Source organism: Fusarium graminearum, chromosome 2 (genome assembly GCF_000240135.3).
Source record: "Fusarium graminearum PH-1 chromosome 2, whole genome shotgun sequence".
Classification (NCBI taxonomy): Eukaryota; Fungi; Ascomycota; class Sordariomycetes; order Hypocreales; family Nectriaceae; genus Fusarium; species Fusarium graminearum.
Genome location: NC_026475.1, coordinates 2,927,651 through 2,942,320, shown reverse-complemented (window position 1 = coordinate 2,942,320; position 14,670 = coordinate 2,927,651). Strand labels below are relative to the sequence as shown.

Genomic DNA, 14,670 nt, shown 5'->3' with positions numbered 1-14,670 from the left:
AGTGATTCTTGGCAGAGATGAGAAGTTAGGAAAGATAGGAGGACGAGCTAAGTATTTATCTATATCGTCTTGGTCCATAGTGGCTTTTGATCATCGTGGATTGCCCCAGATTTCTTACCCCAGATGAGATGGAGGCAACCATTGACAGCTTCCGAGGAATGTTTTCTCCACATTCTGCCCTCGGCAATGTTATTGCCAGACACACTATTGGTTGACCAGTTCATCGGTCCTAGCGTTGACAGCCTCAACTTAACTCAAGGCATGGTCTAGATATGCCCTAATACGGAGTACTTACTCTCTTAATATAAAGAGATATTCGCTATCACATAGAGGTTCTCTCAAAGTATCCTGTCTAGAAGGTATTATTATTCTAAAATATTTATTTATTTAATTCCTTGTATCAAAGACTGATGTTGTTCAAGTCCAGCTACGTCATTTCGTCTGCTTACTTCAATTTTCAACTCGGATATTGAGAGCATCCGATTGGCTACAATTCCGAGGAAGCATTTCGGCAATAAACACGGTACGAACGCGGCCACTAGCCCTCGTGACCATTCGACCAGCCTTATCAACTAACTAAGCCTATTTAGAACACATACAAAAACTCATCGTTCATCAGATCCGTCAAATCGTCAAAAGCTCGATCTCCAACCGTTCCATCCTTTGCACTCTCAACAGTCTGTCCATCTATAGCCTTAGCTCTTCGAAGACGATCAGCTTCTTCGGGCGAGTATAGACTGTAGTCTACAATAACCGCGTCTTTCCCGGCCAAGACGCGACGACGGCTGTGGTCGCGGTTGAGGAAGGTGAGATAAATGCTTGTGAGGACTACTAGACCTTCAATGGCCATGTATAGAAGCAAGTTCCAGGATAATCCTCTGTGGTACTCTGGTGCTTCGGATGGCTTGTACAGGAGTGGACCTATGATGTTGCCAAGGGATTGACCGATGAATAGGACAGATGAATTGCATTTACTTTTTGTGTCGCCAGCTGTGTTTGAGGAAGCCCACGAGTAGATAAGAGGGACTAAAATTATCAGCAAAACGAACTGCAACAGTCTAGGAAAATAAACTCACCTATTCCTGGAAACACGGAAATCATATAATATCCACCAAGCAGTGTGTTTCTACCATCTGGTGTATGCGGTGTCGACAACATAATCATGCAGCCAATGATCGGAAAGATAGCCAGGAATGCAATCACTGGACCTTTCTTGTGATACTTGGTCGCCACATAAGACCCTCCAACTGTAGAAATGAGTTGAACAATACCAAAAGGCGCGTTGAACAAGATAGCCTCGAAGGAATCAAAACCGAATGACTTGATAAGAAGAGGCCCGAAAGAGCCAACACCACCAGAGGGGACACTGCAGATCAATCAGTTGCAGTCACTAAAATCCACGACGCGATTGACGTACGAAATGCTAAAAATGAGAGCAAACCACAACCAGGTCTTGACGTCTCGCATAGTCTCCCAAAAGTGATCCCATCGCCATTGACGCGACATGACGCCCGTCTGATTCATCCTCAGTCTCTCAATCGCGATGAGTTTATCGTGTTTGTCAAGGAACTTGGCTTCTGCTGGGGAATCAGGCATATAGTTGAACAAGACAGTTGAGAAGCAAACTGTGATGATACCGAAAGCGACAAAAATAGTCTAATTGGTCAATAGCTGGTAGGGTTTTTAGAGGATGTTGAACTTACCTGATATGGCTTCAATCCCAGAGGCAACTGTGCAAGCCACCAAGTCGCCAAACTTCCAAACTATTCCCGGTTAGTCTAATATCACAATCATGAGCGGTCAACATACAACACCTGTAAATCCATTCATAGCATACCAATAACTCATCCTCAACGGCTGCTCCCTTCTCCTCCAAAACATCTGCGTTATGGCTACAAAGCTAGGCGCAATGCTCGCTTCAAAAGCGCCCAGCCAAAACCTGGCAAACAAAAGACTATGAAAGGTATGCGCAGCAGCCATGAAGGTAAGAGTGAGGCCCCAAAAGGTAACCATGCACGCTGTGAATTTTCCGATGGGAAGTTTCACTAGAAGCCATGCTAGCGGGAATTGGGCGATGAGCTGAGCTACATAGACAATGCTGCTGAGCCATGAGAACTGGTTGCCTTTGAGATGCGTGTCTTCAATGAGTCCGAAGATGGACGCGTATGCAATTGTAGCTTTATCAAGACCTAGTCTACTATTAACACAATTTCTGTTAGTTTTCTGAGACGGGTACTAACCTTGAAGGAAATAGACTGCCAGCATCAGAGGCAGAACAACCATGTCAATCCTCTTGAGAACACGCGCATCATCTTCAGGCGTAACTTTGATCCGTCGCTCAGGAGAGACACCAAGCCGTCGCATCAAATCTGCAGTTGGTCCTTTAACCTCGCCGTGGCTTCTGCCTCTCGAGATGCCTTCTTCTCCGTCTACCATGTCGAGAAGAGCGTGGTTATCGCGGGATGACGCGCCTGGGTCCGGGGAAGTGGAGCCCAAACGGCCCAAGCCTGATCCTGACATTTTCGATGGTTTTCAGATATCAATTCAATTGAGTGATTTGAAATTAGGATCGGATAATTGCGATGATGATGGAAATGTGAGGACAGGTTGTTGAGATGAGATCTTGGCTTGGAGAGCAAGGCAAGGGATGTCGAGGGATGACTGATTGTCTTGACCAATCAGGGTGACATTGCTACCAGGCATCTGGTCAAAAAGGCAAAATGAGGGTTCGACCTCTGTTTCTGGAGTAGCGGGTTTCGAACCAACAGTCTTCAGATACGCGTGCTTCTCACGTGACCCTCATCGTAAAAGTGCAGGGTGACCTCAACACCGCAAAATCGCTTCTTGCATATACAGAATAATTCAATTACTGTGTATTGGTTTCACTTAATTTTGATTCTCCAATAATAAGTCTTCAATTAGAGACTGTATATTTACATATCAAAAGGTTTAGTTTCCCGAGGAAGGAGATACGCCGAGAATGTGTAAGCTTGACGCGTTTGAATTGAAATTGTGTCAACCTGTCTTACTTGCACATTAATGTTTTATCATGATCCGACCATCTCTCTTTATTGTTTCATCATGCTGTTAAAAAAAATGATAAGTATCATTAAGCTTATAATTTATAAAGAAGAGTAATGAATCAATTGGAGAGACTAAAATATCCATCCCTGGGAATACCATTGTGTCTGGAGCAAGCTACTTGAGAGACAGTGGTATGTCACAGTCAAGCATGGTGCTCAACGTGCTTGCTGGGATTAGAGATTACACGGCTATTCCCGTTGGAGCCCCTGATTTAGTTTCTCCAGGGTCATTTGACTGACAAGGGTATAAATGGTCAGAATACCAAAATTGCCCGATACCCTTGTCGATACCTCGCATTAACCCTGAAGTCAATAAAGCCCAAGACTTGGAAAAATTATGTATCAGATGCGATTAATATTGTATTAACAATAGATTAAAGATATACTAGCTGCTCTAGGTTCCTCTCTTCATTCTTCTCCCTCCCTCCCATGCATGTATATTGTCGATGAGTCCAAACAAGGCTCCTCTAGAACTGCTTGATGGCTTTGCACTCAGTGAGTCTCTCAAAGTCCTTGCAGGCACCGTTATATGTGCTCATAAGGTAACTACAGAATAGAAGTTAGAAAAAACAGATAACACGAGAATCAGGTGTACATACTCATGGCCGGCGGGACCTCGAACGACGCTCACATCAACATAGTACTTTCCATCATCGCCCCAGTAGCATTGTCGGTTGGAAAAGTACTGCACAGAGTGAACTGCCTCGCACCAAAAGTCGAGATGTTTGTCTTCGCGAGGCTCGGTGATGAGCCAATGGCGGTATCTGTCCAGACCGTCCTCGACCCAGGTCTTGACATACTTGATTGTCATTGAACAATCTCTGCGCTTATCAAGGTCGGAAACTTATATGTGGTTAATATATGAATGTCTTAAAATTCTGGGCAGCTTACCATTGGAAACGTCGGGGGTGGGGTTGGCCACGGCTCCAGTGATGGAGGAGATGGCGAAAACAGCCTGGGTGAGAAGAGTGAACTTCATCTTGATTGAGGTTGATTGAGGTTGAGTGATTAAGGTTTGATGGATCGGGATAGAGTGAAGAAAGAAGAAGCGTATCGTAGGGAATCCGACCTCAACTTTATAGTCCAAGATATCCTTTTGCCATGATACTTTATCGCATTTTGCCCGAGGTTATCCAAAATCGGTAACACTATATCCGGGGTCACTTGAGGCTGATCAGTCGGTCCTTCTAGTAAAGCGAGAATCCTTCAATTAATCGAGAATCCTTTAGCAAAGGGCCGAGCACAATCGCATGAATACATTCCTTCTATGGAGCCGCAAAGACGTTGCGTTTATTTCGATTGACAGCTGCAATGCCATTTGGAGTATAAACACCAAAGACATTGTGGATTAAGCAGAGAACAATGCCTTCTTTGACGTGGGTCATTTGCGAGCTAGTGCTTATCCAGTGTCAAATAAATGCAACGCCGGGACCACAATTTGTTTCGACGTAGTTTAGTGAGGCTGTTGAAGTGGATTTTATTCTCCATATATTTCGAAATAGGGATGACGGATGCTAGATCGAAAAGCCCGATAGTCACACCGCAGACGGTTCTATCCGTGAACCTCATTTCTGCCGTGATCCTTCGGACCCAGGGATGGAGGTCATTGGATTTAGACCATAATTGGGAGTAAATATAAATTGATAGCATTACCTCCAAGAAGGCTCGGACTCATCAACACAGTCAGTATTCATCTTAGCATCTCATTCAACTCTATCAAAATGAAGTTCTCACTCATTACCTTTGCCGCAGCAGTCCCTGCTCTTGCTGCTGCTGTTCCCGCTTCTGTCGACACTGTTGAAGGTATTACTCCCATTTTACTCATGACATAAACGTTAAATACTAACTTATCTTAGTCGACAAGCGCGCCAACTGCAAGCTGACTCTCCAATGGCTCACCAACTGGAGTGAAGATGCCCTGAGAAGATACCGGGTGCAACTCATCACCGAGCCGCGAAACGATGACCACATCCACAAATTCTGTGATCTCTTCAAAGCGGATGCCTCCGGTGTTCACAACGTGCAATGTTTCTGGACAGACGATGGCAAGTATGTCATTGACGAGAGTGAAGGCGAAGGCTCCCCCGGCCATGGGTAAGTACTATTACATCTATATTTATATCGCTATATCTAACTTGATGATTTTCAGTCAGTACTTGAGTCGTTTCAACAGCGCGGCTAAGCACTTCGAATGGGCCACTAGCTGTGATACTGTTCGAAACCTTTAGAGTGTTTGGTAAACGACACTTTTGCCTTGGTATCATGCTGTTTGGGGTCTGAATAGAGTTGAGTGATAGCTATTGTATGGGGTTTACTTGAGATGCTTTGTATTTAATCTTCTTTCTGGTCAACAATACCTATATCCACATTTTCGCTTCGAGAAATCATTTGTGTTTAAACCTACTTTATATTCTATAGCCCTCGTTTATTTCTTTCCAGTCACGATTTCTACAATATGAAAATGGTGACTGAGTTGTCGTGACCTTGGTAACTCCACTGTTGACACATATATAGATAGCAACCGACAATGGTGATGATGAATTAAACCTTGATCTTCTTTCCCGTCTTTTGTTTTATCTTTATATTTCCTTGTCTATTTCTCATGTAAGTGCGTCGTGATCGGAATAGGTATATCCTGTGAGACCTCATTGCGCATCATGTACAACCACGAAATCCTGCTGATGTACAGGGATTACTACGTCATCCGCCACCCCCACCTGTTGATAAAACAAGTAAACCTCCAACCAAGGTTTCCTTCCCAGCCACATTCCACTCTTGTCATCGACTACCAGTTTAGTCTATCATACAAAATACAGTAGCATCGCCTATCGTCATCCCTGCCCTTAAAAACCCCATGAACGAGGCACTGACTTCCATCTTCTCCGGCGCAATCCCTGCTCAATTCATGTCCGGCAACCAATCCAAGGGCGATAGCCAAAATGGCGAAACACCCTCCGAAAGCTCATCTCAGACAAAGGACCGCATCGTGAAAGAGATTCAGAGCAGGGTCGAAGAGGCAAAGGGTCTACAAGAGAAATCTATCGAACTCCACGAAAAGGCGGATAAGGAAGAAGACCCCGAACAAGCGGAAAACATACGTCATGAAGCGAGAGAAATCGACAAGAAGGCTGCCAAGCTTATGAAGACAGCTGAGAGACTCGAGAAGGGATGGTTGCAGGGCGGTGCAATGGGTACTGGCATAGGAGCTGGTGTGGCTAGTGGTTTGGGCATGGGTGTTGGCGCATTGTTGACGGGCGTCGTGGCTATTCCGACCGCTGGGCTCGGATTGCTTATCGGAGCCGGGACAGGACTTGCGCATGGGAGCTGGGTCAAGTTTACGGATGCGTTCACCAAGGATGAAGCTGAGAGTATCGTTAATGAGGCTGAGGAGGAAGCTGAGAAGATTGCAAAGGGCTGATATTTTTGATGACGAGCTATGTCATGATTGAGATTGGGCATTGCCAGGACTTGTGCCGATATCCGCAGTAACTTGGTTCTTGATCCCTAATTCTCTTTATCAGCTGGAAGCAACCTAGGGGAAAGACCTCTGAAATCAATGAATGGTCGGTGAATAGTGAATTCTATTGCTATGTTGACGGGTGGATTTCTTCGCCATACATACGAACCCGAATGTATTTTACACGATTGTAGTAACACCAACGTGTGCTATAAGCCACAATGTGCATAATGCTTGACTGTCGAATATTTACTGTGTCCAATCTTGATTTTGTAGAGCGACGCGTAGTCCACTGCGGTCCGGGCCAATGTAAGTCCCACGAAACCGATCCTCTGTGCACTCGCCGCGGGCAGCTGTTATTGTCTCAAAAACGATGCTCCGAATCAGGCGCTTGGTATGGATGGGAATTTCCAGTATTAGGTAGTCAGTTCCGTCGTCAGGCATCATCGCGTCTTGGTCATATTCCTTTTCGGTCGAAACAAGAGGGTTTACTATAGGTTCGTGTAGATTCATAGGGTATGGACAAAGCTTCGTCTTTTCAGCTGGCCAATGCAAATTGGAAATCGCCTTATTGTTTCTCAGAAGCTCAGAGATCTCTTCATTTCCCATCTCCAAGGCATAATCAAGGGCCTTTTTCCCATTTTCACATGGATGGTTGATATCCATGCCTCCTCGGATTGCGTCACGCAGATCCTCGGCGCGGCCTGATCTGACGAGGAACTGAAGCACTTGTGCACTCGTTCCATTCAAGCCTGGTATATGGGAAATGAAGACATCCGAATAGTCTTGAGACCAAGTGTAGACAAGATCAAGTGGTGACATGTCATCGAATCCCCTACGTGAAGTCATATCTGCACCGTTCTGTAGAAGCCAGTTGACTGCCGATCCAGAACGTGCAAGAAGAGCATTATACAAGGGGGGCCTGACAAATATATCTGTCCGTTGAGTAAGGTTGACCTGCGCGCCATGTTCTATCAACAATTCCATCATGGGCGTATTACCAAGAACAGCGGCAATCCCTAGAGGCGTTATTGGAATGGGGTCTTTAACCAAGCACTCGGTATCGAGATCGATCGTAAAGGGAATAAGACCTTGTAGGTTAAAGATAACCAGCCAGTAAAGCCCGTCAATGCTGCCAACGTCCATAATTTGTTGTTTTGATACAAATGGTGTCCTAAATCGAACCGGTATCGCCTTCATCAAGACTGCAATGATCTAATTGTGTCCATTTATTGTGTAAAGCTGTCCATTAGCCTGCCAAACTCCACCGTAAACATCGCCGTCTCTTATGCACTGGTTGATTATGTTCCTATAAATGTTAGATCGTCATCCTTGGAAGAAAACTGTATACGTACTCGGTAGCATCCTTTGTATTGGTCAGTAAGATCTCTAGTATTTGTTATCTTACGAAGCACACATACCCAGCAATCCTTGAATCCCGCCTTTCCAGCAGTATTCTTACGACTTATTTCGATTTTGATAGTACTACTACCAATGGCTGTGTACTTCTTCCAGGTGGTGACCGTGCAGGGTTGCTGGTAGGCGCATTCTGTGTTGCTGCACATCTTCTGTCGCGCATCCCAGTATCCCTCTATGAAGCGACTGGCAATACCTTCAGTTCCGTAGCAGTCTGCAGCTAAAGAGCTGGCAATGAAAACTGAAAGAGCAGCGAGGTTGACGATTTGCATGCTGACGAGATTGGGGGACAAGAGGAACCTGAGGTTGAAATGTGATATCGAGATGAGGGAACAATAGATTAACGGTTGAAGACTGCTGGCTGATTTTATAATGAAATTATTTACCGAGCCCATTGCTGCATTCTCCACTGTATATAGTAGCTAGCTAGATAACAATCTGCAGTGCAATGCATGGACTAGACAGTATTGGGAAACTCGTTCATCTGTTGTCCAATGTTAGTTGCTTTGTCATTGCATTGGTAATGAATACGAAGCCAATATTTACTGCAGACTGCAGGGCTGACCGGTAAATCAGGCGATTTATGCAATGCTTTTTCCCGGCCGATACGACCGTACAGGCCCAGGTACTGGCTAGCAGCATTCTAAACAAATATACTAGACGCAACTAATGGCTAAACAGTTAGTGACGAGACCCATATCTCGATTCTAGAACCGCTTGGGCATATTTATAGACCATGCGGCATGTCACTTTACCCGCAATAGGCAGCTGTCACAACTTTTGACCTACGGTGAGGCGGCCGACATGAATTTTGACATGCCAAACGGCGGCCGACGTACAGATTAGGATACCGAGGGGCGGCCGACAGGAAGCTAGAATGGATCTCTTATCTGTCGGAGAAAAGTCAGAACAAAAATATAAAGCCAGTTTGATATTCCGCAAGTTTCCAACTTTATTATCAAGCCACCAAAACACTCTATTTTAACCTCATATCACCTCAACCTTTCAACATGAAAATCGTCAACTTATCAGCGCTTGTCCTTTTCGCCAATGGTGCTATGGCAGCAGACTGCCTTGGCTGGAAAACAAGCGGTAGTATGGACAAGTTTCTGTCGGCTTTCTGGGAAGCGCGCGAGAAAATGTGCAGCAATTCCGACTGCGCTCTCCAGCAGCCTTGCACAACAAGGGCTTCAAAGACTGCAGGTATTTTACAAAGCAAGATCAACGTTTCTATAAAACGCCAGAATACCGCTGGAAAGCCAGGGTTTAAGGATTGCTGGGTACGTCTCAAGAACAAGCTAGAGATTGATTACTATGGACTCTGCTAACTCACATAAATTAGGATGCCACTGAGTATGTTTATTACAGTCATTTGTTATCCGTCTTGGAAGTTGAAGCTAATCATCTTAGGAACATCATTGAACAGTGCTCAAGGAACGGGTACTTGGATGGAATTTGGGAGGCCAATGGACAACTGTACCAGGTAAACTCACACTATAGCTAAGACTTACGTTGTATACGTCCTTGAACCTTTATTAATCATAAAATACATTACCTTTGAATCGATCAAACATTAATGATCACAGCCAGCGTCTCATACCTTAAACATGTGATGATTTCCCTAGTCAAGGTGTGGTTGTTAGTCACAATCGTGAACCACAGCATTGCATACACCACTGTTCACAAGTTTGCAAAACTTGGCTCACATGCTATTGACATAACTATGAGCGATACATGTGATAAGAAGGTTACGTAAAAACGAGGATAGCGTTTTCATTGTTTTTTGTATCGCATCGAGGAAGATATCAGTTGGACAACATAGCTTGTAACCCTGGAATTTCCTTCGGTGTGACACCAACCTCCTTCCATCCGGTCTTCACTGCTTCCACTAGGCCTCCAAAGTCGCGCTCCGCATAAGCCTTTGTAAATGCAGCGAACTTGGCAAACGTGCAATCTGCTCCTAGCCCCGTGTCAGTCATGGCCCGGAACCAGACTTTGCCTACCCCTTCTAAAGGAGGGCCTCCAGCGGAAATTGCAGCCAGATAGAAAGCATGATTTGGAATACCCGAATTGTGGTGGACGTCATCATTCTTGCAGTATTCAAGGTAATGATCAGGCTGTCGCGGGTTGGTTAATGTTGGGTTGGAGAATGATCGTAAAAAGCGAGGTCGAGTTTTGAAGTTCCTCACCTCGCTTGAATCCACATCGAGAGCTGTTGATGGGGAATGACGACTGTGATTTTCCACAATCTTGCCACCACTTGCAGTCCATAGCTGTCGGCTGACGTTTGGGAAACTGGACCAACCGAAGAAACCTTCCGGGGACGCCCATAGACTCTCACCCACGGTCCATACACAATCTGGAGCACTTTTCCATGCACAAGACGATGCGTGATGCTTGTACAATAGGCCAAAGACATCGGCGAGATGCTCGCTTAGCTCTCCTGGCTGGCCAACGATCTTCAAACCACTGGTTCGAAGGATGATACCATGCGTGATTTCGTGGGCAACCACATCGTGGGCCTGATGAAAGTCGTCCAGTACTGCTGGGTTCCCGCTGCCGAGTACTACTCGTCTACCAGTCCAATGAGCGTTCAAGTAGTTGTGGCCGTAGTTTATTGTGACAGCTACAGCGTTCCCTGTCTTTTCGAAAATTCTGTAGCCGTACTCAAATTCGAAAAATGTAAAGATGTCTCTGACGATACTCGCAACAGTCTGCCCGCGGTTTCTGTCGATGGCTTGTCGTCCCCCGTGGACACTGATACCAGGCAATGTCTCTTGACCCCTCGCGGTATAGATTAGTGGTACTATATCGCCACGTGTATCGCGTACCTTGCCGTTACTTACGTCGACTTGACTTGGCACTTCAAGGCCACTGAGTCGCTCAGACCGTTCGGCTCTGGATAGCTTATGGTCTCCTTCGTCAACGATGCCGGCATGGCTGGCATGGAATGAAAGGCTATGTCCTCCGTTGATGGTGTCATTGACACTCTGGCGAGCCTCAGGACCCAGAGTATTATCGTTGGCCAAGTCGCGGAGGAAGCTGTCCGGGATGAATGAACACCAGTGTGATGTCGCATGTCCCTCCATGATGAAAATGACGCTAGTGTCTGTGGATTTGGGATTTCTGATAGTGTAGTAGGAGGTTTACGAACTGTTCAGGGTCGAAAGTAAGAAGCGAGGATCGAAATATGAAGGGTGTTCTCGGCAAGAGAGAGTGGGCTTACTCCGAGCCTCGTCGTTATGTGGGAGGGTAAGCCTGCGTAGAGGTTGCTGCAATGTCGCTGTGTTGCGCACCATTGGCCTATTTGATACAGCCTGCTTCAGCCACTATCAAATATTGAACAACGCATCACCACAAATCAAGGTAGTCATCTCTAGTATCTCTTATTGGAAGAGTCGGCAATCAATTCCTCCGTCTAGGACTCATCCATAATCACCAGGTTACACTAGTAACAAGCTACAAAAGGACGTGAACATAACTCTAATATTTAGCAGAGATACAGCACAACGCATTTGATCAAGATGACCGACACTTATGTTTGCTCTACCCAAAGAGGAGAGGAGCCGACATTGGCCGCCTTGCCCTCCTCCCAGCCCAATGTACCATCCATCGTGGTAGGGTATCAAGCCGTCATTCCAAGATGGAGCGGCTCGCCAAACAATCCAACCATATTACGGTGGTATCTCAATGCCTCTACATTTCCTGATGAAGAAGAAGCCAACTTTGCAGCTGTGGCCTTGAATCAGGCCGCCAGAGAGTGGAACAACGTCAACTTTGGGGTCGCTGTTCAACAAACTACCAACAAAAACGAAGCAAATTTTAATCTCATCTTCAAGAAAAAAAGCCACATTGAAGGACTCCTTGCCTATGCCTTCTTTCCGGGACAGAAGCCCATGAATATTGTGGTAATGGCATTTGGAATGGATTTACCACATAGATTGCAGTTGAAGAACACCTTTCTACATGAACTCGGCCATGTTTTTGGCCTTCGCCATGAGTTCGCTATAGAAAAGGAACAAAAGGGCGCTCAGTTGTGGAGTGTTCCTAACGAAGACTCAGTTATGGCATATAAACCAGCCCCGCAGATTCAGGAATCAGATATGACAGGTATTCGAACGTTTTATGGGTTGCAAAACGGGCATCTAATCGGTAATGCTCCGGTAACATACTACATGCCAGAGCTGGTGAATAATTCATAGATTTATTCAAGGCCAGAGCTGTATTGTAAACTTTCTAAAATTTTCTTGAGAATGATGTTTCCTTACTTTTCTACTCAATGTTGCTATCTTCTTTCATTGCGATTTAATTTATGCCTCAATTCAATTGAATCTCGATATGTTTCAGTATCAACAAACTCTCTTAATGCTGGTTTCTAGGCTCAATGTCAATAGGCCCTTCGCCCTCAGTCTCCTTTTGCTTAATAGCCCAAGCAAGCTCTTGGTCAGCCTTTTCTGCTCTCTTTTCATCCTCATCTCCAAGCTTGACATTATGAACAAGATAGACCATCACTAGAAGTAAACCTGACACACAAACAGATCCGATCGCAAGAGTCTGCTGTGTCTGGCGGTAACACGTATCGATAGCGTCTCTATCAGCACTGCCAGCTTCATATCCACGGGCAACAACAATCGAACCGAATATCTTGCGACCTTCCTCCTTGCCAAAGTACGCGATGAGCTTTCTTGGCAGTAGAGAGTTCCAGATAGCGCCGCTGACGGTGACACCGAGATTGGAACCAAACCCGAGGGACGATAGGTAGACAGCTGTCGCGATGGCAACTTGTTCGTGCTCGAGGACAGCTTGTAGGGATACTTGAAGTGGGACTTGAGTGAATCCACGGCCGACACCGAGTAGTGATTTGGCTGTGATAAAAGCGGCTTCGCTAGCGATGTGCGTACCGGAAATATTGGTCAAATAGATCGGAAGGCCAGCAGCCAGGATGATACACACAACTCCAAACATGACTAGCGGCTTCGTGTTCTTAATAAACTTGAGAGACAAGCCAGCTGCCAAGGCACCCACGTTATAGGCCACGCGCTGAGCATTGTCCACTCGCGTTGCGGCACCAGGGGAATAATGTCCAGCAACTTGGAGAAAGCTCGAAAGGAATGGTCGATAGATACTATCGGACATTGCAATTATAATAACCGATGCACAAGCAATGACAACGTTGTGCTCGCGGATGGTTCGGTAGGGAATGATGGGGTTAGATGCGAACTTGCCATCCCAGACCAGAAAGCCGACAAAAGTCAAAAAACCAATTATGACGAGGACAATAGACGACGGTCTACTCCATCGATCGGTATTATTCCGGCCCGCAATTGTGAACGGAAGTAGTAGCATGGCGAGTCCAGCGACGAGAAGAAGCGCGCCGATAAGGTCCAACTGAGACCCGACATGCTTAACCTTGCCGACTGGTCCAGGAGCAGCACCATGCATGAATGATACCTTCTCACTGAGCAACCCAGTCTTCTTTGCTCGACGATTCATCCAGATCATGATCCCAATTGTGGGAATGGCAGTGACAGGCAGAATGATTGACCACATGCCGAAACCCCATCTCCAGGAAGAGTTGAGGAGGATGTGTTCGCCCAGGTATGTTCCTCCGTATAGAGTCGGGATCGCAGTAAGGGACTCGGGGAGGGTGAATAGAATACCTCTGTTGACGAGAGTGGTGATGTCGGCGATGAAGATTTGCTGCATGATATTCCAAGCGGAGTCACCGAGGACGTCGAAGATTGATCCAGCCTGAACATTGTTAGCCATGAAAGACAAAACGACCAGGATGATCTACCAAGAACGTGTCAACGTTGCGACAAGATGCATACATAGCATTTCCAATAGCCATGGCCAATGCGCCACCCGCAAAACCCTGTGGCCGTCCAAAATGCTAATAGGGACAGGTTAGAAACGCTCTAAAATGTTACTTTGAGGACTCTTACGTTGGCAAGTTTAGCCAAGAGTGGATAAGACACAATTCTCATAATACCAGCGACAATTGAACCTGTAGCCAGAAGAGAGTGTGCTTTGAAGTGGCTCGTCGCATATGGTTCGTAGACATTTTGAGTGTAGACTGTCAGGTTCATGAAGAAGTTCATGAGAAGAAGACTGGCTACTGTGAGCATGGATTGAAAGCAGATTAAAACACAACTTACCAGCCAATTGCGATGCCCAGGGTCTTGGTAGTCCATAGCTTTCTCACAGCTTCATTCGCAGACCTGGGTCTTTCAGTTTGCTCCGCGACAGCTTCACCATCTCGACTCATTTCGTGCGCCATATTGAGATAGACAGATGGTAGAGAACAATAAAACAGTCATAGACTGGCGAGACAAACTTTTCTCCAAAAACTGGGCAGCCCAACTCTTAAATGTCCAATAATCCCCTCAACCGCATAACAGGAACGGCACTTATTCCTAATCCTCCCACTCGGGCATGGGTTATCGCGGTGATCTTTTCTCATCGTGGTAAGGAGAGCTGATTGATAGCACGGCTTGGCATCAGACCCTTGGAGTCACTTGTCTGCAAAATATGTCTGCCAAGGCACTATCACGTAAAAGTTTGAGGGGTAAGTTTGTTTAGACGAAATTAGTTGTCAGAGATTATCAGACCGTTACATCTTATCTGATGACATTTAGTCGTACCACTCGGATTAAGCTTAGTTGACAAGGTTAAATTGAGCTAGTGAGAAATTTCTTACTTTATGCACCAAGT

At 45.8% G+C, this 14,670-nt stretch overlaps 9 protein-coding genes across 9 annotated transcripts; 4 read left to right on the top strand and 5 right to left on the bottom strand.

Moving 5' to 3' along the window:
- Positions 1-586: 586 nt before the first annotated feature.
- Positions 587-2,520, bottom strand: FGSG_13444 (uncharacterized protein; the record flags this gene model as incomplete). The annotated part of the gene is made up of 6 exons (XM_011322433.1): positions 587-1,026; positions 1,077-1,366; positions 1,418-1,656; positions 1,704-1,763; positions 1,810-2,189; positions 2,241-2,520. 6 exons carry the CDS (start codon positions 2,518-2,520, stop codon positions 587-589), a joined length of 1,689 nt encoding a protein of 562 aa, XP_011320735.1.
- Positions 2,521-3,550: 1,030 nt separating this feature from the next.
- FGSG_08087 (uncharacterized protein) lies at positions 3,551-4,062 on the bottom strand (the record flags this gene model as incomplete). The annotated part of the gene is made up of 3 exons (XM_011322432.1): positions 3,551-3,629; positions 3,683-3,926; positions 3,975-4,062. The coding sequence occupies 3 exons, from the start codon at positions 4,060-4,062 to the stop codon at positions 3,551-3,553; spliced, it is 411 nt and encodes a 136-aa protein (XP_011320734.1).
- Positions 4,063-4,804: 742 nt separating this feature from the next.
- On the top strand, positions 4,805-5,311 carry FGSG_13443 (uncharacterized protein; the record flags this gene model as incomplete). Its single annotated transcript, XM_011322431.1, has 3 exons — positions 4,805-4,886; positions 4,940-5,177; positions 5,233-5,311. The coding sequence occupies 3 exons, from the start codon at positions 4,805-4,807 to the stop codon at positions 5,309-5,311; spliced, it is 399 nt and encodes a 132-aa protein (XP_011320733.1).
- Positions 5,312-5,937: 626 nt separating this feature from the next.
- On the top strand, positions 5,938-6,501 carry FGSG_13442 (uncharacterized protein; the record flags this gene model as incomplete). The annotated part of the gene is made up of 1 exon (XM_011322430.1): positions 5,938-6,501. One exon carries the CDS (start codon positions 5,938-5,940, stop codon positions 6,499-6,501), a length of 564 nt encoding a protein of 187 aa, XP_011320732.1.
- Positions 6,502-6,789: 288 nt separating this feature from the next.
- On the bottom strand, positions 6,790-8,228 carry FGSG_08089 (uncharacterized protein; the record flags this gene model as incomplete). Its single annotated transcript, XM_011322429.1, has 3 exons — positions 6,790-7,755; positions 7,896-7,906; positions 8,003-8,228. 3 exons carry the CDS (start codon positions 8,226-8,228, stop codon positions 6,790-6,792), a joined length of 1,203 nt encoding a protein of 400 aa, XP_011320731.1.
- A 738-nt stretch (positions 8,229-8,966) lies between these two features.
- On the top strand, positions 8,967-9,443 carry FGSG_08090 (uncharacterized protein; the record flags this gene model as incomplete). The annotated part of the gene is made up of 3 exons (XM_011322428.1): positions 8,967-9,236; positions 9,299-9,309; positions 9,383-9,443. 3 exons carry the CDS (start codon positions 8,967-8,969, stop codon positions 9,441-9,443), a joined length of 342 nt encoding a protein of 113 aa, XP_011320730.1.
- A 318-nt stretch (positions 9,444-9,761) lies between these two features.
- Positions 9,762-11,045, bottom strand: FGSG_08091 (uncharacterized protein; the record flags this gene model as incomplete). The annotated part of the gene is made up of 4 exons (XM_011322427.1): positions 9,762-9,916; positions 10,022-10,073; positions 10,146-10,730; positions 10,803-11,045. 4 exons carry the CDS (start codon positions 11,043-11,045, stop codon positions 9,762-9,764), a joined length of 1,035 nt encoding a protein of 344 aa, XP_011320729.1.
- A 435-nt stretch (positions 11,046-11,480) lies between these two features.
- Positions 11,481-12,158, top strand: FGSG_08092 (uncharacterized protein; the record flags this gene model as incomplete). The annotated part of the gene is made up of 1 exon (XM_011322426.1): positions 11,481-12,158. The coding sequence occupies one exon, from the start codon at positions 11,481-11,483 to the stop codon at positions 12,156-12,158; it is 678 nt and encodes a 225-aa protein (XP_011320728.1).
- Positions 12,159-12,318: 160 nt separating this feature from the next.
- On the bottom strand, positions 12,319-14,236 carry FGSG_08093 (uncharacterized protein; the record flags this gene model as incomplete). Its single annotated transcript, XM_011322425.1, has 4 exons — positions 12,319-13,707; positions 13,754-13,849; positions 13,902-14,067; positions 14,115-14,236. 4 exons carry the CDS (start codon positions 14,234-14,236, stop codon positions 12,319-12,321), a joined length of 1,773 nt encoding a protein of 590 aa, XP_011320727.1.
- Between the last annotated feature and the right edge of the window lie 434 nt (positions 14,237-14,670).